The sequence below is a fragment of the Lytechinus pictus genome, chromosome 10 (genome assembly GCF_037042905.1).
Source record: "Lytechinus pictus isolate F3 Inbred chromosome 10, Lp3.0, whole genome shotgun sequence".
Lineage (NCBI taxonomy): Eukaryota > Metazoa > Echinodermata > Echinoidea > Temnopleuroida > Toxopneustidae > Lytechinus > Lytechinus pictus.
This window is the reverse complement of record NC_087254.1, coordinates 16223227-16246881: the sequence shown is the minus strand read 5'-3', so window position 1 is coordinate 16246881 and position 23655 is coordinate 16223227. Positions and strand designations below refer to the sequence as shown.

Sequence of the window (23655 nt, the reverse complement as noted above, 5' to 3'; positions counted from 1 at the left end):
TAAATGAAAAACTGTGTAATTTTGACATGATCAGTCAATAAAATATAAAAAATAATAATCCTTTTCCCTTTTCTCCTCTTTCAGTTTTTCTTCTCGGTCGTGGAACCTTTTTTTTTTTTGGGGGGGGGGGGGTGGACAGACTCCCTCATGCTTCACCCATCTGTATTGCCAGTAGTGGGGCAATCAATCAGCCTTGAGAGAACTAACGTCGCCCTCAGGGTATACAGGAGAGCTTAATGCGGGAATACTCATTATGCAGCGATTTATTCGCACAATCGTCGTATATAAAACATGCGATGGTTGACAGTATTCGAGATTCTCTGAGCCTCCTCGATATTGGAGCACATCCGATCCTGATATATCATATGCTACATGACTGTACACGATTTGATCATTATTTTGATGTATCACTGCCGTGCATTACGTTGTTGAATATGCCATTGGAACCTTAATATTGCCATGATTATTTTTGTTTGATTAATATCCCAAATTCGGTGTTTCAAGTAAGGATGCTAGAATGATCAATATTTCGATGAATGAGCGGTAGGCCTTCTACGTAAAAATCTTCGAGCTGTGAATCTGCTGATGCCATGTAGCTTGAAGGGCCTCCATAAAATAATACTGGAGAGCATAACCAATGCGGTAAGTAACTCTTTATGATAGCGTTTTGTAACCGAGAATTGAGACTCATATATATAGTTACATTTGAGAGAATTGATATAATGTATCCCATGGCTGCTATACCCGCTGCTTGGGGGATATATCTATGCCCATTTGTAAATACCGTGCTTTCTTCCTCATCTCCGCTCAATGATACTACCTTATTCACGTTATTCTTGATCTTGTAATGTGGTGTCACAAATAAGTCAAAATAACATCACTCATAATCATGATAAGTCGAAGTTTGCATGATCATTGTGAGATATCAATAAAGTACCCCATTAATAACTCATTGCGAATGAGCTTTTTGACTTTGTATGCGGCCGTTTCCCTGAATTCGTGCGTGGACTTTGGAGGAAATGATTCATGTTTGTGTGCCACGGGCTGGCGATGCTTACGCCATGCATGCATTAACCACTGCACTGGTCACTTAGATCGCGGCGCCTTGGCAAGGGCGCCACGAGCTGCGCACGCTGTAATGGTCATTTGAGGTATAGTTACTTTATACCTGGACAAGTCATTGTTAACCATATAAAAATTATGTTGATGAATAATGAAAATAGAAGGGCAGCATGGCGTCAGCGCAGAGGATTATTAGGCCTATTATTATTATTTTATAATTTTTTTTTAATTATTTTTTTTAAATTTATTTATTTAATTAATTAATTAATTTATTTATTACTTTTTTTTCGGGGGGGGGGGGGGGAGACCTCTAATGTTACGTCCCCCAGGGTCCCCCGAACAAAAGATAACTCTCTGCGCTGACGATCATTAAGGACAGAGCTGGCATAACTTGATAAATGAGGAGGGGGGGGGGGTTCTCAAGACTATTTTATCAATAAAATGGGTATTAGTTTCACGTCACAGCCTTCCTCTTCCCAATGCTTTCATTCGCTTCCGGCCAAGTCGGCCTACCATGACGCTATACTCTCTAAGGATATGAAATAAATCCAGGTCTGTTGTGAATACTGACAAGCCAAACAATGGATTTATTTCTAATCCTAAGGATTAACTTGAACATCTCAAAGGTTTAAAAATAAAATCTTCAAAAGTGATAAAATTCAAATCTGCAAGGTTTAAATCTAAACTTTTCGGTTCGGCTGTCACTATTCACGGGCGATCTGGATTTATTTTAAATGTCTGGAATTTATACCCCTGCGCAAACGTTTGATTTTTCTTTAAGTTCAATCAAGATTACTTTTGTTTAAACATGACATTTGTGAGGAATGTATTGCATTTTGGTTACTTAATTTAATACATTAATACATAATTTCTATTGAGATTATTTCAAATCTTTTATAGCAGTCGGTCACTTTGACTCTCAGTGGTAAAGGTGAAAGTTCAGTTCAATGATGTATAAAAAAATTCGAGGCATCACCTCTCCTGCCTTTCAGATTGACAATACATGTATATGAATATTGCAATATCGGCAAATTTCGATATGACTTTTGATTAATAAATGGAAATGCTATATAAAAATTATATTCTTTGCAAGTAGGGGTACATTTTTTATGACTAGTGTAAAACTATTTTAAAATAGTTTCAGCAGTCTTTAAGTTAAATTGAAAATCAGTAACACTACACTACCTCGAAGTGGAATGCATCCCGTGACATTCCATATTTCAGAACAGATTTGTAGCATTCTGAGTGTCACTCCGAATATGACTGACTTCTTTATCTGGGCAAATCACTCATCGAAATGAAATTATTCCCGATCGGTATATGGGTCCATTGTAACAGTAAAATGAGAAGATGTCGGAAGCCATGAAATTGACTTTACCCCCGGGGGTATTAGATTTGCAGCTGCTTTAAGTGCAAGTGTGATTCGTAATTAAGACCCGTTCGTATTCAAAAGTTAGTCGTCCCTTTCTAAATCGAATTGGAATGAGTTGAACTACTATCAAACATAAGACAATAATAATGCAATATTCATGAATTTTACCATAAAAATGTTATGGATATTTTATTCCCCGAGATACTTATGACCAATCTTGAAATGATTTAAACTTGTCAGTTATGAAATTTAAATATGCATATCCAGTTATATCATTATATTCGTTGATTTTCTAATGAATAATTCATTTCATTTTCAATTTTCATTTCAAATAAACATTTATTTTCCTCCATTTTACAGAATTTCTTCATTTTTGTTAACAAGAATTCATATGAAATCAATTACCATAAAGAATATAGATATATACAACTTATGTGTACAGAAGAAGGCGCATTCTTGGATATACATCTATATACATCTACCAGATTGATCACTAGCCAGTGGAAAGCATATTGATAAATAAATTGATGTGAACATGATATTCAGTATTACTGTGCCGTCTGGAAAATGAAACTCAATACCAACTTGTTGCTGTTTGAATATTGAATATCGCTCAAGCATTGCCCTAACAGTGTCAGAAAATGAAAATATTTTCCGAAATAAATGGAAATCATAATTATACTCAGTAAAAATGCTGTTTAATTTGAACTTAACGGTAGTTATTTAATTTTTAATATTTAATCTTCAATAATTTTAACATGGTTGTTTAGAATGAACACTTTTTAAAACTGTTTATACAACTACTGTAAATTCATAGAGTAATTAAAGCGTTGTATACAATTTTTAACAGTGTTAATTCTGCTGTGGTATGTGCGTGCATGGGAGGGATGTACCCCCGTTGGAAAGAACACAATGCTATATAGTGTATTCACATACACACCTCCACAGTCTTAATAATTCACGGCGTGTTCACTTTTTTAGTTGACTATGTGAAAACATGATTAACATTGTTAAACTTGTCGAGTTTAGTGTGAAAATTATTTCCTCCTGTGAACACACAAGAACACACTGAGGACACACTGCTTGAAACAATAGCAGTCAGGAAGGAGGGCTATGGAAATATTGATTTTACATAATACATAAACGATGTCACGAAATAGAAAGTATAAGAAAAATAGAAACTTTGTGGTAAGCAATATGGCTGAAAGAAGTGCAAGTGCGTGCATGGATACATTTATACTTAGAAATAAGAAACTTTTTCAATGAAGCTTAAAAGAGATGAGAGACGCAGACTGCTTGAGAAACAAGATATAGGGTATTTAAAATCTTAGGACGATGGAGAGGGGAACGCTAAACATTTGCAACACATAAATTAGTATTCAGCGGCACGGATTTCCCCCTGAATTTATCTTTAAAATGTAACAAACCAGGCACAATAATCACAAAAATGAGCATCTGAGGCTGCAGCATGACCTTTGAGAATAAAAATGGGGGGGGGGGGGGGGGGAGGACAGGCAAGTTCTATAGGCTGCCAATTTATATACAGTTTATATACAAAGTTGTCAACTGCAAGGGTTCACCCCGCTCCATAAATCCCCAGCTGTAATGATTTTGCATAGAAAACGTGCATTATCAACCCCTTATCGTTTTACTTCATTTTTTGTTTTTTCGTTTCAAAAGCGTTATCCTCTAATCTGTCATTTTATTCGGCATAAAATAACATTTTGTACAATAAATGGGGCACATTTGGAGGGGGGATCTTTGAGAAAAGCCGTGAATCATACGAATGCAGACAATGTCGATATAAGGGAAAAGTTCCGACACTCGTGTCATATGTCAAGATAAACACAGTAAATCTGATACGATGATGCGATAAAAATGTCTTGATTGTCAGCTGTAATAATTGCATTTATTTTTTATTCCCTTTTTACCAAGTGTGATGCCTTAAACTCAGTTCAACTCTGCACTTTCCATCGCTTTGGGTCGAGTAATCTCAAATCGTTATGTTATAGAAAATGTTACCTTGTTCATATTTTGTTATGTACTATGTATTTTCTTTGTTATTTTGTATTTGAAAAGTTGCAGAAAGAATAAATGAAATAAAAACGATTTTTCGAATAATTTATAAGTATATTCATGAACTCATTTTTGAGTGAGTAATTTTGTGTCAGAAAAGGAAGTGTTTTTTACTCTACTATAAAAAATCATGTTCCTCATATCGCTATAATTTCAAAGAGAAATTTCTTTGTGGGCACTTTTTCTTTTCCATCCAAAAAAAGAATGCTTAAAATGGCTTAATTCTCTCCTTTGTTCTTCTTTTGGTGCTTTGGAGCATGGACCTATCATGTTTGGAGGAACATTTTGAAATATGAGATATAAATTTGGAGATGACTGAATCTGAATCTTTTGCCAAGGTAAATGTCATTTGGTTAATCTGAATCACGAGATCACCATAAATCAATCTTCCACATCGTACTCTATGCAAAATTTTATTTTTGTATCTCCTTTGATATGCAGTCACATTCAAGATATCAGATAACCTGCAATTTATAAGCATTATTCATATTTCCTTTCATAAAGCAATTACAAATATCATAAAGCTATTATTAGCGCAGTATAATGGTCAACGCACTTTGATATTTATTTAATCATAGGCCTAAAGAACAAGTATATTCTATTTTCCCTTGATAAAGAACCATTCGGGCGTGAGTTGCGTGTAATATGGGAGTCATTTTGCATGCAGCCCTTAAACAAAAGAAAATCTTTGATACGATTGTTCTTGGTAGATTTAATTAGTGACTCCGTGTAGAGTTAATAACCATCGGTGTATCTCCCGCAGCAAGCAACCGAGTCTCGATCATCATGATACCCGCGATACACAAGCCTTGACAAACATTAATAGTCGAACTTAATTAACCGGGAAGAGAAGAGGGGAGAGGAAGGGAGGGGGTATTATAAACCCCTCTTGTAGGATCCATAATAAGAACGACTGGATCATGTTCTAATGTTACATGCCACATTAATAAAAATTGTAATGAAAAAATCACAGATTTGTTTATTAAAGGTCAAGTCCACCCCAGGAATATGCTGACTTGAATAAATAGAGAAAAATCAAACTAGTATAGGGCTGAAAATTTCATCAAAATTGGATGTAAAATAAGAAAGTTATAACATTTTAAAGTTTCGCTTATTTTTCACAAAACAGTAATATGTACAACTAGGTGACTCAGTCGATGATGTCCATCACTCACTCTTTCTTTTGTTTTTTATTGTTTGAATTATACAATATTTCATTTTTTATAGATTTGACGATAAGGACCAACTTGACTGAACCATATAGTATTTAACAATGCCAATTCCACATGTTCAGGGAGGAATTAATCGTTGTATCACTTGATAATGAGGAGAAAATTAGAATATTTCATATTTCATATAATAAAATATAAAAGAAATAGTGAGTGGATGACGTCATAGTCTCCTCATTTTGCATACCAGCCAGGATGTGCATAAACTGTTTTGTGAAATTAAGCGAAACTTTATAATGCCATAACTTTCTTATTTTACATCCAATTTTGATGAAATTTTCAGTGTTATGCTTGTTGGATTTTTCTCTTTTTATTAAAATCAACTTTTTGTTGGGGTGGACTTGTCCTTTAATCTTTGAGATTATGAAAGAGCATTAATTACTTGGTGTGAATGACTGGGGAATAATCCCCAGACACAATACAAGGGCTGTTGTCGCTTTGCAAAGAAATTCCTGCCAGCATGAAAGGAAAACTGATTATTACTAACGTATGGATAATATTTTTACGTCCAATTGTACGAAAGTGTTTCCGTGGTACACTAAGGGTTAATACAAACAAGGAAATAAATAAATCTCCTTGAGGTTCCTCATCAACATCCATTCTCCTCACTTTTCCAGGGTGTTCTCAGACATTGGGACTGAGTTTCCTACTACAATGACAAATTTTTAACAAACATTAAACTTTGAATAAAAATGGTAGTTAGCAACATGATTTTCAATCTAAAAAATAAAATCGAAGTTTAGCTGATTGGAATTGCCATACATAATTGTTGATATAGCACGTAGCAACGTACCAGTCATTCGTTTACTAAAGTAATGCGAAAATTCATTTGTGAAACATCTCCAATCGAAGCATCATTGACACGAAATTGATATCCTTGATATTCGGTGTTTAATTTTGGAGCATTAGGGTTATTGGTTACAATGCCAACTACTGCTGCAGCTCTCATTTGTGAGATTTAAGAACGATTAACCCAACAAAAATATATTAGTGTTATAACAACTTTGATAGATTTTGCATATAGGATTATTAAACGGAAGCTAGCGAAGATAAAAAAAATCCCATTACGTTGAATAGATTAGATTGGCCAGACCTTGGGTTATAGTTATTTAGTTAACATTTTTCCTTTCCCGCCATCCATGGAACTCTTTATCCTATTGTTTGTATTATGTTGTTTAGGCCTATAATAGATTCAGGCGAATAAAAATAGTAAATTAGGTTGTTAAGAATGTTGTTGTTAAGAAGGAACCAGAAGGTAGCACAAGTGCTAGTCGAGATGGAGGAATGGAGAGAGGTGACTGTAAAGTTATAACATACTAAAACCCAGATTTTGATCTAATTCAGTTTTCTTGCCGAATGTGGTTTATGATAATTTTGGGAAATCGACTGAATCCATTTCCCCTGTAATTGAGAGAAGATTCAGTCCCCATTTTCATCACAATGCTATCCACCTCCTTATAGAGTGATCTCTTTCTTTCTTTCTTTCTTCCTTCCTTTCTTTCTTTCTTTCTTCCTTCCTTCCTTTTTTTCTTTCTTTCTAATTCTAACTTCACCCCTCTCTTTTTTCCCTCTCTCCTTTCCGTTTTCGTCCTTTCTTTTTTGGTACTGGCTGGAAGTTTCAGCTATATGGTTCAAAATCGGTATCCTATATAAATCAATAAGAGCAGATAAAATAAGTTTTATCATAACTAGATTCAAGCTCAATATGCTCCTTTTGCTGGATTCCGTTTACCTTTCTTGGACATCTTAAAAGATTCCACGATTGAAATGGAAACTTCTGGAGAATACCTTGACAGAATCTCTGTTTGACACAATAATACTAAAATCGATGACAAATGCCTCTGATGTCACAAGCTGTGTATAATGCTAATAATGTTTGATTAGTTTACACTAGTCGCGCGACGCTTGTCATGTTGGAAGGCCAAATCAATTTAAAGGGGTTTTCGGGGGGGGGGGTAATGTTTATATGGAGCAGAACACTCATTTTGCTTCCTTTTCTCTCGCTTCTTATTTTTGCGTATATAGTACTGTTGCGAAACTTAATAAAAGTGAAAGCTTTTATGGAAGCAGTAGTGGGGCGGGTGTTATTTTTAGGGGGAAACATTCTCATCACAATCTAGAACTTTCATATTTACCCCAGTATATCATTAGCATGTGTGACCCATCTTGACTCCTCTAGTCAACACATTCTGCTCGAACCCCCCCCCCGTCTTACAGATGGAGTAGAAAGTAGAAAGTGGTGATATTGACATTCACTTTTTAGAAAGGTAGTTTTGTTTACTACCATTCAATAGCAAGCGAGTGACTTTACAATACGCAAAAAGGGCACCCATGTAGTAACCATTGAAAGGCCTCATCGCTCAAACAAAAGTCCGGGACATAAGTAGGCGTTCTCCTATCTAATACTGAAACCAATAAAATGTTAATAAGGCGATCCTAATTTCCTGTTACTACAAGGCTGTATAATGAAATAACTACCATGGAATGGGGAACATGGCTCATTAAGAGTCCTCCGACTCTTGATTTTGTTTACTGAGTGCGTCAGCTTGCTCGCAATTTGCATTATTTACCCCCTATGAAACTATACTTGCCTTGCTACATAACATGGGTCACCAATAAAACACTTGTTTGAAGACGACAATTTTCATTCAGTGGCCACTGAAGTTTACTGCGTGTGGAGTTCCTTTAGCAATAAAATATCGGAATATCCTACTTTAGGAAATACCACGAATCCAACACCATTTGGAGAAAAGCCTTAATTGTGAGCCGTGACATTTCGTGAAACGAGTGAGGAAAACAATTCGATCTTTACTTGTTCATATACAAATTAAACGGGATGAAAAAGGGGGTACTTTGATTTTTATTGTACCTGTTTGAAACGAACACATACTTGTTTATGAATTACATTAACTGGTCTTGTATTTGGATTCAGCTTGCGTTCTGACTCTTTGCACGCTGAATTCCTTTTGGGTGATGATAATGTAATTTTTAAATATTTAATTTTAATCTAGATTTCCATTGCACAAATGTTACTGATAAAATATAGATGTTACCGCGAGAACTGTATCAAAATTAGAATATCTAATTTAAAGGTTGATAAGAAAAATAAATTTAATTGCATACATCTACGAATATGAAAAATTGGAACTTAAGTATGCCAAGCATTTTCAGTGTATCTTGGGCATCTACGGCGTATGATTGTAAAAATTGATATTTGCTTTACTACCTTGAAAATTTGAGTTTGGATTGAAACCCTCTTTATAATTCATTCATTGATCTGTAAACTGTTTTGTAAATGTATACCATAATATATTGCATCTATTTTCATTTAGGTCGTTATTGAAATGGCTTCAGTGCTGAGTGTGAACTTTGCTGTAATGAGGTATAATCCCAAATATTTTGAGACATAATAACATTAAAGACCATGGTGGAAAAACGGAATACTGGTACCATGGCCGTGCCATCAGAGAGTTGGAGTGACGTCAATTGCAACGCTGACGACATCGGCGCGATGTCAGACTCTCCCGACATCATCGATCACCATCGCATACGGGTTCGACGACCACATGATCCCTACAACTGCGTGTACATCTCGTTGCTCCTGGCGGGGACTGGATTCCTTCTCCCCTACAACAGTTTCGTTACGGCAGTCGATTTCTTTCACAGTCACTTTCCCGGCACCACCATCGTCTTCGACATGAGTCTTGTCTACCTACTCGTCGGCTTTGCCGCGGTCTTGCTCAACAACGCACTCGTCGTCAAAATATCGGTGCAGAGAAGGATCCTGCTAGGTCAGGTCATGGCGTTGTCGGCGCTTCTTCTCGCCGCGTTTCTCGTCGTAGGACTGGATTCGAGTCTACCGAAGCAGTTCGGATATGTCGTCACACTTCTTGCTGTGGCTGTGACGTCATTCGGATGTACAAGTAAGTCAAGGGCATGGGTTTGAGTAGTTACTATATATTTATGTGACATTCTCAGACTGATTCCAAATGGAACAAGAGGGTTTTGGAAAATAATGCAATATCAGTTTCTTCGATCATTTTGTTGCGTTTATTGCAACTCAAACAAAATAAGCGCAAGTCCCTATATTATAAGCGCATTTCATTGGTTGAAAGTCAAGTTACATTGATCTTTTGAGTTGTGTTTGATCGCAGCTCTCCCTGCAACGGGTCCCTGGTCAAACCGGGATCTGTTGCAGAAAGAATTGCGTTTGAACACATCTCAAATATTCAAGAGCAAGTAAAACATGCACACATTTTTTTTTTGGTTGAAAATGAATTTGCGTTTGATTTTTAGAGGTGCGTTTGATTGCAAGTTGTTCTGTAACAACGGCCCCTGGGATTTATCTGTCTATACCCATACAACAACACAATAAATAATCTTCCCAAGACTCCCATTGAAAAAAAAAATGATATTAAGACCCATACCTGAAAGTGTAAGAGAAAGAAATATTGTTTCAAATTTGTAAAAAGTAAAATCATTGGCCAATCCTTATTTATTTAATTAAGAGAAGAATTTACTACAAATAAACTGATTAATTCAATAAGTTTCCACACATCCGGATATTGCCTACATCTTTAACGATTTTGAATAAAATATATCCACTTTGATTAAAAGTATAAGCAATTTTTAACAAAAAATGAAGAAAAAAAACAAGATTAGCGTTTTTTAACATTTGAATAGGATCTTACGAGTCCCTGGCAAAGTTATATGGTATTAATTTTTTGTTGTTGCAAAATCGTAGTAATTGCAATAAGATTATCAATATATGTGAAATAACGTAAACGTAACGGCGCTTTTTATAAGCTCATTTAAACTGAGAAAAGTATTTTTAATCGGCCTTGATCCTTCACTGTTGTATGCAAGTTAATGCCTGATACAAGTATAAATAACCTTGTTTAAAAATGAAAAAAAAAAAAGGAAAATAATTATTCAGTCCCTTTTTCGCCGATCTCTCTTCCATGCAGTTTCCTCCATTGCGTACTATTAATATACTGAATACTGTATTATTTACAATAAAACATTATTATAGGTAGGAATGGTAGATTTTCAATATCTACATCGATTCACTCGTCTTCCAATCAACTACTGAACTTTATATAGAAATAAATATGTCTCATATATGGTTGAACTGGGCGCGTCTTTTAGCCATCGTAATTTTGGAAGATGAAGAAAAGACTAAATGAAGGAACAGAATATCGGGGGGGGGGGGGGTTCATACAGATCCGCTGATCAATATTGGTTGCATTTTTTCTACTTTGTTTTCCATAGACTTACAATTACGCTTCATTCTTCAATTTATGTACATTTAATGTTATAGGGCTCAGCTGGAGTATATCATTTAGCTTAATATACGCTTATTGGTATAATTTTTGTTCTATTACAGTAATTTCGTACACCGTATGAAATAATCCATTCCCGGAATCCAATATAATTATTCGAGTCGCAATATTCGACTACCCCGTTTTTTGCTGGTTATCTTTATTCATGCAGTTATATGTAATGAGTCTGATTCTGGTTAATGGAGTTTATATTAGAATGAGAATGTTCTTTTTGACAGTCTGTAATGTTTTTTAAAGGACCATGACTTGACCAGTTTATGAAGTGAAGTAAGACTTGAGAAAAATGGGGGTCGGATTTACAAAGCGGTTGATTATTTTATGGAATTGCCCATATATCTTTAAAACATAGTTCCATGCATTGTCACGATTTGATCACGATTGAAACAGTGGTCTAAATGGTATCAGATCATCAGTCGCGGCAATCGTATTGATCCCGTATTGATCATAGAAAAAGAATGGACTGTTCAGGATTTTCGGCGATCAGCTACACTCTTTAAATGTTGGGCAACATACTGTCCACATAACAATTGTTTAACGAATTTATCAAACTCTACTTTATCAAATTGGAAAACCTTATTGAATTAGACATCGTTTACCGACACTGAAAACTTTTCTAGGTCGAAAACACTAAAGTCCATATAATTATGGACCCACTTCTAGATATAAATTTCTTCCTATAGTAGTTTCCTCCATTGCATAATAAAGATACTGAGTATTTCGAATTAAAAATTTCCATTATGAATTGTTACAATATAATGTGAAGTGTGTTTCCAATGCAGGAATGATATTATAATTTTAGATTTTCACTATCTACATCGTTTGACTGGTCTAAATTTCAAATCAACGATTCAACTGTATTAGGAAATAAACTGTTAAGTCTTATAATCGAATTGGGCGCGTCTTTCAGTCTTCCTAATTTTGGAAGATGAAGAAAATATTCTGAAAAAAATAAAAGAACAAAACATAAGGGAAGGGGAGGGGTAACATTGCGAGATACACTCAACAATATTCAAAATTAGTCGTAACTTTTTTTAACTGAATTTTACAGTGACACTTAATAGTTCAATTTATTGTATATTTATGTTACAGGCCAGCTGGGTATGTATTTAGCATAATATACGCTTACTGACATCTACAAAAATTTGCTCTATTGCAGTAATATCGTACACCGCATGCAATAATCAAACTTAATTGATTCGAGTCGCATTATTCGATAACCCCGTTTTTTGCTGGTTATCTTTATTCATGTAGATTGTATAATTGTAATGAGCCCGATTCTGGTCAATGGAGGTTTGCTACGTCGGCAATGTTTCTGTCGGATGTTTTCATAACTTCCTCCTGAGTTTCATGTATCAGTGACAGATAATGACTGTCAGTCGAATGCATGAAACTACGTCATGACCAGGGGCGGATCCAGGATTTTCAAAGGGGGGGCCGGGGGGCACATTTTCCAAGGAAAAATTTCACAGGCAAAAAAAAAAAGAAAGAAAAAAAAAGGTCTTCACGATCAAAAGGGATGCACACTTCTATTCAAACGGCATGTTTACATCAAAAATTTGAATTGTGCCTCTCAAAGGGGGGGGGGGGGGGGGCACGGACCGGCTTTGCCCCCCTGGATGCGCCAGTGGCCATGACAACCCCTCCCTAAAAACACGAGTGTCAAGAATGCTATGAACGCAGCCGGCATGTAATCTTACTCAATTTCACTCAATATGAATACTGAAAAGAAACTCAAAACAACAGTGATGATAATAAATTTATAAAAATAGTTGTAATATATGAAAACTTAGAACGAGAGGACTACCTTGTAGCCATATACAGAGTAATCAAAATATAACATCTCAACAAAATGCCACAACTAGAATGATATGTTTTGTGTGGCTGTAGGATATAATACAATTTCATATTACCATGTAATATACCTACATGTATATATAGCCTACTGACTTGGTGATTTATTGTATTTTGTTCAGTTCAGCAATCCAGTTTCTATGGTTATGCCGGAATGCTACCAAAGAGGTTTACACAGGCTGTCATGGTAGGAGAAAGTAAGTTTGTATAATTAATTTAGTTACTTTCCGGTGTAGTTAAAAATGATTTAAACAATGCTGTTTACTATGTGAATCGCACAGTAGTTGTTTAAACAAGTGTTTACAATCTTAAACAACCATGCTAAAATTATTGATAATTGAATTTAAACTTTGTTTAAGATTTTAAACACTTGTTTAAAGCATTAAAACAAATACTATGTGAAACATATAGTAAACAACGTTGTTTAAATTATTTTTAACAGTGATACATGTACTGCTTCACTGCTCATTTGAGCTAAATTATAATCTTGTCATGCAGCAGCATCATGGTCATCAGCAACATAATCTTCACCATCTTCCATCATGACCAATATGATGATGATAATGATGATGAATTATCACGATGATCATCATCACTATCCGACTCTCCCTCTTTCTCCTCATTATCACCTTTATTATATCCATAATAATAGTAACCATATTCATCGTCATTGTCATCATCATCATCACCATCACCACCATCATCATCATTACCATCACCACCATCATCATCATCACCATCTTGACCACGATCCTACTCATCATCATCAACATGCATCATCATCATAAACTTCATCATCATCATTACCATCATCACCATTACCACCATCCTCCTCCTCTTCATCATCAGTATATCCAGCTCTCCCTCTTTCTCATCTTCACCTTTGTTATAAACATTATAACAATGATCCGTATTCATCATCATAATCATCATTACCACCTACCCCTCCTCCTCCTCCTCGTCATCATTATTACATCAGTCATCATCAGCATCATCAACTTCAAGTCAATAGTGAATTAATAATAAGTCCATTAATTACACACTGAAATACTTTCTATACAAATACCAATAATTTCTGTAACTTGAACTGAAAAAGGATTCATATATAATTTTCATGATGTCCATCAAACTTAATGTTTGATGAACAGATGAGCAGATTAATCACAACCCATTAATAAGTCGCTACTCTCTGATTCAATCAATATTAATGTGATTGAAAATTTGTTAAATTGCCACTTGGACCCCAAGCTTGGTCTACACTCATCCACTTTGTCTACTTTCCATTTTGTCTAACCTCACATGGTTTCCGTCCATTAACCATTTTGTCTAATTCCTATTCAGCGCTTATTTGCCATTTAGTCTAATTTCCGGATAGACTGTACCAATTTCATCTAATATCAATTTGGTCTTTGTGGAAATTTGTCAGTCTGGGAATTAGACTAAATGAGAATTAGACTAAGTGGGTGTTAGACCGATAACAGCAATTAGATCAAATTGATAATTTATAGACCATAGAGCATGTACTGTCTGACAAGTGGACCAACTGCTTGCCGACTAAAGTGAGTATACAGTAGCGCTCAAAAGTGAACCCCACCACAAAATGCACTCCTTGCTGAGTGTTGACTGCAATGTTCGGCAAGCATGAATGTGATATTTTACCACCTGACTTCACGATTAAATATCTAAAACATGGCAGAATTTGAACAAATAAATTTTGAGCACCACTGTAAACGGATTTATCTTTGCACAGGCACTGCTGGTGTTCTGACATCACTGAACCGAATCATCACCAAACTCCTGGTCTCCAACGAGAAGGTGAACACACTCATTTTTTTCATCCTGTCTGGGATCGTCCTGGTGCTATGTCTGGCAACGCATCAGGTAGCCCGACGGACTCAGCTCGTTAGACATTACACAACAGCGTGTCAGAATGCAGGGCTAGGAGAGGACGAGAGGAGTCTACAACTCAGTACAGAGGTAATTAAATTCACCTTGTCTGCTTGCCTATACACTACTGGATATTCTTCAATTAAGCCCCCCCCCCCCTTTTGAATTTATAGAGGTTTAGATTGTTCTCTTTGCATTTATATGTATTGTAACCGAAATGCATGTTTTGTATTAATTGCTTTTTGGAAAATATGAATGAAATGTTCATTCTTTAGGAATTCTGTTCAACTTTTCTGTATGAATTGGTATATACAACCTGTATACAAGTATATATATATTTTCCTTTTTCAATATTTCAGTGTTTGCTGTAGGTGAAACATGTCTCTTTTCATTAAAGTCACCTGCTATAAAATGTCTCTATCATTCCCATAAGAAATCTTGCTCCTCTGGTCATAAACAGCTAAACGTTCAAAGGACAAATGAAGAAAACGCTTTTACTTCGTCATAACCATGCATCTCTCTGTAATGCTCTTCCACAGAGTGTCCGATCAGTAGAGTTGCTTGAAATATTTAAAAATTGTCCAAAGTTCCTCTTTTCATCTAATTTTTATTTCAAATATCGTGAGGCATATATTTCGAATTCTTTACTTTAACCTTCTTGTCCCTCATAATAGTTTAATAGATAGATGGCACATTATAAATGCTATGTTAAACAGGCGTATACGCAGGGGGGGGGATTACAGGGGTTCAACCCCCCCTCAGATTAAAAAAAAAAAATTTTTTGGCTTGTCAAATTTTCATTCAACTCAACCTCCCCATTTAAAAAATCCTGCTACGCTACTGATGTTAACTTATTTTTTAATATTTCAATATCCTCCACCATCCTGGCTTAAAAATATATTTGCTTAAATGGAGATCATAAAAATCATAAAAAAGTGAGATAAGTTGACTTATTCTTCATAATAAATTTCAACCTGAACGTTCTGCAGGTATCTGGAAGTAGAACAGCAGTGAATGTTGATGACGTCAATCTCCAAGGTGATGATGTAACACCTCACACTGCAGAGGAAGTGAGACCAAATACAGACTCCTTGGAAGGACAGAGGAAACCACGTCAACCAATCACACTCGCATCCTGCTGGCATTCAATAGTTGGTGAGTAAGGAATTAAAAAAAAATCAATTCAATCTTTCATCATAATTTCCTAATACTCCTTTTTCCCCTGTTCAGTATGTGTCTCTTTCTCTGTTTGACTGCCTCTCAATCTTCATGTCTTATCTCTTTCTCTTTTTAAACGATCTCTTTCCCTCTCTCCAAGTCTCCCTCACTTGTCTGTTGTTCTCAGTCCCTCTCTCCCACCCCTTAGTCTTTTTTTTTCTTTTCCTCTCCTCTTTGTCTCTCTCCCTCCTCTTCTTCTCTAGCTGAGTGTCTCTCTCTCTCTCTCCCCCCATCTCACCTGTCTGTTTCTCTAGCTGCCTCTCTCTCTCTCCTCAGCCCCTGTTCTCTCCTCTCCCATAATTTGTCTATTTATCTCTCTCCCTCTCCCCCCACCTTTCTCATTTTTTTCTATCTCCCTCTCCAAACAACATTTATGATGATCAAGATTTTTGTGGTAGATACCTCACTGTGCACAGGTAAAATGCTACTTAGTCCACTTTGTCTACTTTTTGCATGCGAAGGTGGATTTATTCTTGTTCTAGTAAATAGAATTGGGGCTTTATTAGCTCAGTTGAGTGCAGCTTTCGTGATAATTTTTAATGGGGGGGGGGGGGGGAGGGGCTTCAAATAATTCATGAACTGTCATAGCAACAAAGCTGGCTCATTGCATAACCAATTGAAAGTGGCTTTGTTCTACTTTGGAAGCAGGGGTCTCAAGAATCAAGAATCTTAGTTTGCAATTGCATATGACATATGTATTTATACTTCTATGACATATAATCCAATTTTGACAACATATTTGTTGTTTTCTTTTTAAGAATCGGCAATTAAACGGAATGACACCGACATACTTGTGTTAATATGTCATTTAAACGAGTATATTTCTGTATTTGATGAAACAAACATCTTCTTTTTCACTCAGGTGGATTCCATTCTCGCGTGAACCTCTCCCGTCACATCTGGCCGTACATGGTATCCATTGCAGTGACCTACTACATCACCCTGTGTCTGTTCCCGGGGATTGAATCGGAGGTTGTCAACTGTAAGCTGCATGATTGGATGCCCATCATACTCATGGCCATTTTCAATTTCACTGATTTGTGTGGAAAGGTTGGTACTTGGTTTTCCAAACTAGTCTTGTCGGAATTTCAGCTATTAAGTTGTGGTGGTTGAGAGTAGTAATAATAATGAATAAAAAATTGTGGGTATATTAGCCGAGTTTGGTGGATGTTTCAGGTTATAGCCCAATTTAAATTAATTGCTGTGTTTTGTGATTTTTTTAACGGAGAGGGGGGGGGGTTGCTTCAAGTATGCCCAACAATAGATACAGTCATTGTGTTCATGCCTGCAGTTTTCAAGGGAAAAAGTGGAACAGAAGGGAGGAAGGGAGACTGAGTTTTCACCCAATGGGTGAGATTCAGTGACCAAACTTTAGTTAGAGTGGATCAGAACATCAAGTTGCTGAAACTATATTATCCTTGTCTCTAATCACACAAATATTCTGTTCCTACCCTAGCTCTTAGCAGCGTATCCTTATGAGTGGAATACCAGTCGTCTGATGTTGGCCTCTAGCTGCAGAGTAATCCTGGTCCCACTCCTTCTAATCTGTGTGGCGCCCAGGACTCACCCCATACTCTCCCATCCATTCTGGCCCATCCTTCTCTCGGCTATGCTAGGCATCTCCAATGGATACTTTGGCAGTATCCCGATGATCCTGGCTCCAGGCATGGTCCCGGAGGAGAAGAAGGAATTAGCAGGTGAGGATTGCATGACTTGTTCCACAAAGACTTGTCCTGGTGATAGATGGTTAATGTTATATCGGCATTGATTCGGCAGACTCATAACCATACGATAAGGGCTATAACTCTGTTTTGGAGGCCTTGAATCAGACTTTAAATCTTGGAGTAGCATTTTTTCAGAGTCTTGACTCAGTTTAAAAAAAAAGAACTTTGAAAATCATTCCAGGCAAGACTCAAACCTGCGTTGAATCAATGATCTTGACTGCAATAAAATCACAATAGCGCATAATTTTACCGATCGCGCCACACCAGTTGAGTTGATCGATATGTTTGAAATTATGCTATATTCTGTTCCCATGAATATGAGGTGTAGTCTGACTAAATAACCCCATTGGGTACTGAGTCTGCCGAATAGACACCAATATATTTTAACTGTGATAGATCCACTGTATTTCAACATTTAGCCCTTCAATTCAATGGGTAATGACCGATTGGCCTATACACACCTGCATCTGTGTCCCAACCAACATGGTTTATATAGCGCAATCTATCTAGAAATAATCTATTCCGAGGCACACTGTTTATTATCATTACCCCGGCTTCAGCTCGAGCTGCCTTTCAGCGCTCATTCCATTCAAGGAATTTATCCTGCCGGGTACCCATTCACCTCACCTGTGTTGAGTGCAGCACAATATGGATAAATTTCTTGCTATTTTAAAGGAAATTACGCCATGGCTCCTTCCTACTTTGCCGAAATTCTTAAGAGTTTGTCTACTTACCATTTGTTCTAATTAGCCCATTCTCAGAGCTGCCAACCAGAACAAGAACATTTCAGTATTTTAAAAGCTGAAAATAAGTATTTTGGTGAGGAAATCAGTGTTTTCAAAGAAATACCATAGGACAACACATAAAAATTAAACTTTATGAAATAGTATTTTGCATGAAACCATCAGTATATTCTTCTCATTTTTCAGAAATACTGAAAACCAGTACTCGTTGGCAGCTCTGCATTCTCCAATTGTCTAATATTTCCACTTTAAATTTATTCATGATTAAAATCATATCATACATTAAAAAAAATAATTCTGTCTCTTTCCCTCTCTCAGGAAACGTTATGACGGTGTCCTACAACGTTGGCCTAACCCTTGGTGCTATCACTGCCTACTTTCTTAAATTCATTATCGGTCCGTCCCACCCGGGGGTTTCCTGTCATGCTGCAGCCCTCTTGAACATGACTGCCGCCCCCGCCGCAGGAAATAAAATAACCGTCACATGATCTTTCCTTTCAAGCTTTCTTCATGGTGCAATATGGACATGTATATAATCAAAATAAATGTGCATTGTGTGTTTATGTGTGGGAGGGGTGTATTTGTGCCACAGTTCAACTTCAACAAGACATTCCTTTTGATGTGATTGGCAATTTAACCCATTGCCTACTGGAAACAGATGATCCCTGTACAAAACCTATGGGAACCACAGAGTGCAGTAGTCAACAGGTTTACAGAAAGCATTATAAGGATAGATCATAAAATATTGATTGTACATACAGGTAACTCTGCCTAAGTCGTATCTTTTGGGCCACAAAGCTCTGTTCGACTTTCATAAAAATTTGACCTAGAAGAGGTATACAACACATGTTTTGATTAATCTGGTCTGAAAAATTGCTGCGACTTAGGCAAATGTTCGACTTATGGAAGGTCAATTTATTGGCAGAGTTGCAACCATCCCTAAAATTCAGTGTTTCATAAAGCTGTTTGTAATGTTATGCACCACTTTATGCAAGACTGGAGCATGTTCTTAAGTGCTTATTCAGCTACACTGAGATATAACATTTAGTACAAGAAAGGGTCACCAGTTGTTCAAAAGTAATTCGTAACTTACAAAACAGCTTTATGAAACACCCACCTGGATTGGCTATGAGTGTGTGTGGGTCTGAGAAAGGGAAGGAGAGCAAAATGTGTGACAGAAAGAGAAGAATGGGAGTAGGGTAAGGGAGAGAAGTGTGAGATAAAAGACACAAAACTCAAAGAATATGAAAAAAAAAATGCAGAAGGAAAATGGTGGATTGGAATACAATGATATCAGATTGATAAAAAAAAAAATCACTCCCAAAATAAGACTAGTTCTTGGTAACAAGAAAAACAAAATGGAGAGTGAGATTTAGGAGACAGAGACTCTGAGTGATGATAAAAGAAAGAGAGTAAGAAAAGGATGGAGGAGGGGGAGAGGGAGGTAAAAATAAGAGTAAAAGATCCTACAAAAAGGAAATAAAAGCAATGAATTATACAAATTTGTGAACTTAAATATGTATATATATAGCATAGTTCGTTTATGAGGGTGACTTTCAAATGAGTGACTGATAAACTGTTATGCTAACAAGAAATAAAGCACAAAGTATTATTCTTAAAATATTTTTTCATTAAATATTTATTTGACATATGATCTTGCATAATAATACTCACATGAATGAAAAGAAAATTAAAAGTGTCAAACAAATGTTCATTAAAATGCCTGTTTTAGCCTCAAAAGCCTGTATTCTGAAGTTGGGTTTGATTTAAACTCTGGTCTAAAGTTGTGGTTTAACCATGGGGCGCTAATTGTGACATAAATCTCTAACAGTAGAGGTTCAATGTATCAGCTCATATGACTCTCAAATCATCTGTCTGGGAATGGCAAATATTAAAGACAGTTGTCTTCACTTTATAATAATTGGAAAAAGAGTTAAGAAAACATAAGCAACATGCAATGTAAACAAAATTTTGACATTTTTGGCTTCCCATAATTCTATCAGAGTTATAACATGATCTAAGTTAAACCTGACTTTAGAATACTGACTGAAGTTGCTGCATTCATTAGTAATTCATCATACCTATTGTTGATGGGCTGTTCAACATTTTATCTCAACATGTTGGATTTTTGTGGAGAGTTCAGAAAACTTTGATTTTAGAGTTATGACATAAGTGGCAAGCTTGTTTTGCCTAGGAACAGAAATTATGAGACTGTTTCATGAGATCGCCACAAGTGCCATATTTCTAAAATACAGCTTTTTTTCTGTGCTGCTCTCACAATTTTATACAAAATATGGGTAGGCACTCTCATAAAAAGCTGAAGTGTTACCTAAAATCATGCTCACAGTTGCGCTCAAAAGTTAGTGAACCCCAACACAAAATGCCCTCCGTCATGCTGGGTCTTGAAAGAAGACAACACTACAATGTTTGGCAGACCCAGGGAAACAAAATGTAATATTTCATCACCTGACTTCACAATAAAAATACCTAAAACATGGCAGAACTTGAACAAAAATTTGTTCATTTTTGGTGTTGTTCACTAACTTTTGTGCACCGCTGTTTTTCCAAGTAAAGTTGCATGTAGTATTTATCACACATCAACACACCATTAGTCAGTTCATGTTCAATTAAGGTGTCTCAGCATGAATTAATAGGTTACATTTTAATCCCTTTGTGTAATACACCTGAATTGTTTATGTCATCAAACAAATAAACAGTACAACATTTGAAAATTTAACAGTTGTGAATACCTTGAGGATTATTTTTACAACTGAATTGCAACCAAAAGAATGATTCTGGATTTAAACATTTAAATAAATGTACCTCTAGAAATACATAGGGAATGACAAAATTTGTAGAAAAGATAACATTTTGTATAACGTATATATGTCACATATACAAAGTTGTTTCACAAAAAAGTGTTATCATCTACATAGGGGAGCATGTATTAAGTAATAAATGGTAAAAACATTATGAAAGAATCAATCAAATGCTAAGTTGTTAACTATAATTTTGATTGCCACTGATTCCATATTTCTCCAAAGAAATATAAGTTGGGACAGGGTTCCCTATTTTCTCTCTTATTTTATTAAATTATTCATTCACTAATGAATTTATTTAATTACTTTTTTGGGGGTGTATACACCCTGTATGTGTCAACATTCCAGAAGATGGAGCACTAAACTACAAATGTAAATTTAGTAAATCTGTCTTAAACCCGTTAATATTCCAAATAAAAGTGACTCTCGAAACAGGAATTCATCATAGTTGAGTATTTCTTTAAAGTCGTCTGTCCAATAAACCCCTCCATCTGACCTGTACTCTGAATGAATATTGTACTTTGTATTCTATGGTTTACAAATGGGAAACCAAATTTGAGACAAATATCAATGACAGGGTGTTGTGTGATCCAACCTTTTATTTGTGGTATATAACACATCACACATGATATGAAACATAATTATGTTCACAAGAGTGGTCTAGCACTATCATAGGACTTAATAATGGGGTACTCCAGGATTGAATGGATAAAGAAAAAGCTGATGAACGTTTATTTCATCAAAATCAGACAATGAATATAACTTCTGAAGGTTTCCATGGTGAAGAAGAATAGTGTACAGGTTTCATGGTACACCATGTATCTTTCTTGGGCAAGTGTTGGTCCTGAAAAGGGTGGTCCTTTTCAGGACCAACACTTGCCCAAGAAAGATACATGGTGTACTGTGAAACCTAATACACCAGACAATGAATAATTATGACCTTTTTAAATTTGGTACTATTATGTAAAACAGTTCTCATGTTTTCATGATTATGCCATGAGCGAGCTGATGATGCCATATCCCCACTAATATTTTGTATTCTAATGTATGAAAACTGTTTTTTCTCAAATTCTGTTCACCAAGAATTAAAAAAATGGATTGACAAATGATTTAATGTGTAAGATAATCATTGCTGCAACTCATTTTGTAATAACAAGGGAGACATATCATACACACATGTATGAAAATATGAAATAATCATTATTTCATGTTATAACATAAGAAAAGGGAAAGTGGGGATATGACATCAATCCAACTAATGAATATTCATGACATATCGGTTTTCACAAAATATTGCTAAACTTAGTTGAATTTTATCACTCTACGATGCACTTATGTGTTGATGAAAAGGCGCACGTTAGTGAAAGAGAATGTGACGAGGGATGTAGGTCACGAGGTGACCCCTGATGGGTTGCACGCTGTACGTGCCAGGGGTATGCTTAAATGTGGGAGATCTCACCCGTGTTGTTGAGGGTGGGGAGAACAGCAATGTTAAATGGGGGACAAGTGAGTATGCCGATAATGATAGGAAATCATGTGACTTCAGTGGCCAGTTTCACAAAACCATAATCACTCCAATGTTATAAACATTATAAAGAAACAGCTTACTTCTACAGTACATGTAAGCTAGTATTTGGGCAGGACAATACTTGAGTATTAATTTCTAAACTGCTCAAAATAAATTTACAGTCAGGTAAAAAAAGAACAAAACATGTTTGTAAGAGCCTTTACATTCTACTAGTTTCTTCAAAAGGAAGAGTTTAGGACAGCCCATGTGAAGACCTTAAAAGAAAAATAATACCAAGAAAAGCAGCTGTTTTTTGCAGAAGACCTCAGTTAGAGGGCACAGCAGTTGAGGAAGAATGAGATTGACATCAAAAAGGTGAAATCACTGGGAAGAAAATCATTTCTCATGTATCCTGCAAAGCTTGCCTAAGGAATACAGAATACTGGAAAACTGCATTTTGTTTCTTGACATTTAATGAAAGTATAAGACCTACTCTCTGGCTGATTTTGACTTGTATTGTACAATGCATGTACAAGTATCAATATTCAGTAAATATTGTGATTAAATATCATGTGAATGGAAGATCAATGAAAAAAAACAAAAAAAACACCCAAACCTCATAGGTATACAGAATGGGCACTGGTGAGAACTCCTGCCCTACCGACAGCATATAGGAGGTGTGCAAACCACTTCCTGGTGGAGGACATCAGGGTAAACTACTAAAAGATACAGGTTCAAGAATTTTGCTGCAACAGCGCTCACCATGAAGGAAGCACAATGTGACTTTAAAAAACAGGAAAAAGCTTAATAATATCAAAATTGCTT

The 23655-nt window shown here is 35.9% G+C and overlaps 1 protein-coding gene across 2 annotated transcripts; it reads left to right on the top strand.

Annotated features, from left to right (window-relative positions):
• The first annotated feature begins 167 nt into the window (after positions 1-167).
• Positions 168-21761, top strand: LOC129269894 (equilibrative nucleoside transporter 4-like). Of its 2 annotated transcripts, none has more exons than XM_054907349.2 (8): positions 168-642; positions 9072-9662; positions 13055-13129; positions 14683-14909; positions 15809-15974; positions 16900-17087; positions 17494-17734; positions 18823-21761. In XM_054907349.2, the coding sequence occupies exons 2-8, from the start codon at positions 9164-9166 to the stop codon at positions 18990-18992; spliced, it is 1566 nt and encodes a 521-aa protein (XP_054763324.2). In that variant the 5' UTR covers positions 168-642; positions 9072-9163; the 3' UTR covers positions 18993-21761. The 2 variants fall into 2 exon arrangements, with proteins under 2 accessions (XP_054763324.2, XP_063961492.1); XM_064105422.1 differs by lacking the exon at positions 168-642 and adding an exon at positions 8334-8526.
• The last annotated feature ends 1894 nt before the right edge of the window (positions 21762-23655 follow it).

What these genes read in the sequence shown, in the direction of transcription:
- LOC129269894 (XM_054907349.2), top strand. Translation starts at nt 9,164, where the DNA reads ATGGTGGAAAAACGGAATACTGGTACCATGGCCGTGCCATCAGAGAGT. An exon ending in GGCTGTCATGGTAGGAGAAA is followed by an intron (nt 13,130 to 14,682) that starts GTAAGTTTGTAT and finishes ATCTTTGCACAG; the next exon opens with GCACTGCTGGTGTTCTGACA. An exon ending in GTCTACAACTCAGTACAGAG is followed by an intron (nt 14,910 to 15,808) that starts GTAATTAAATTC and finishes AACGTTCTGCAG; the next exon opens with GTATCTGGAAGTAGAACAGC.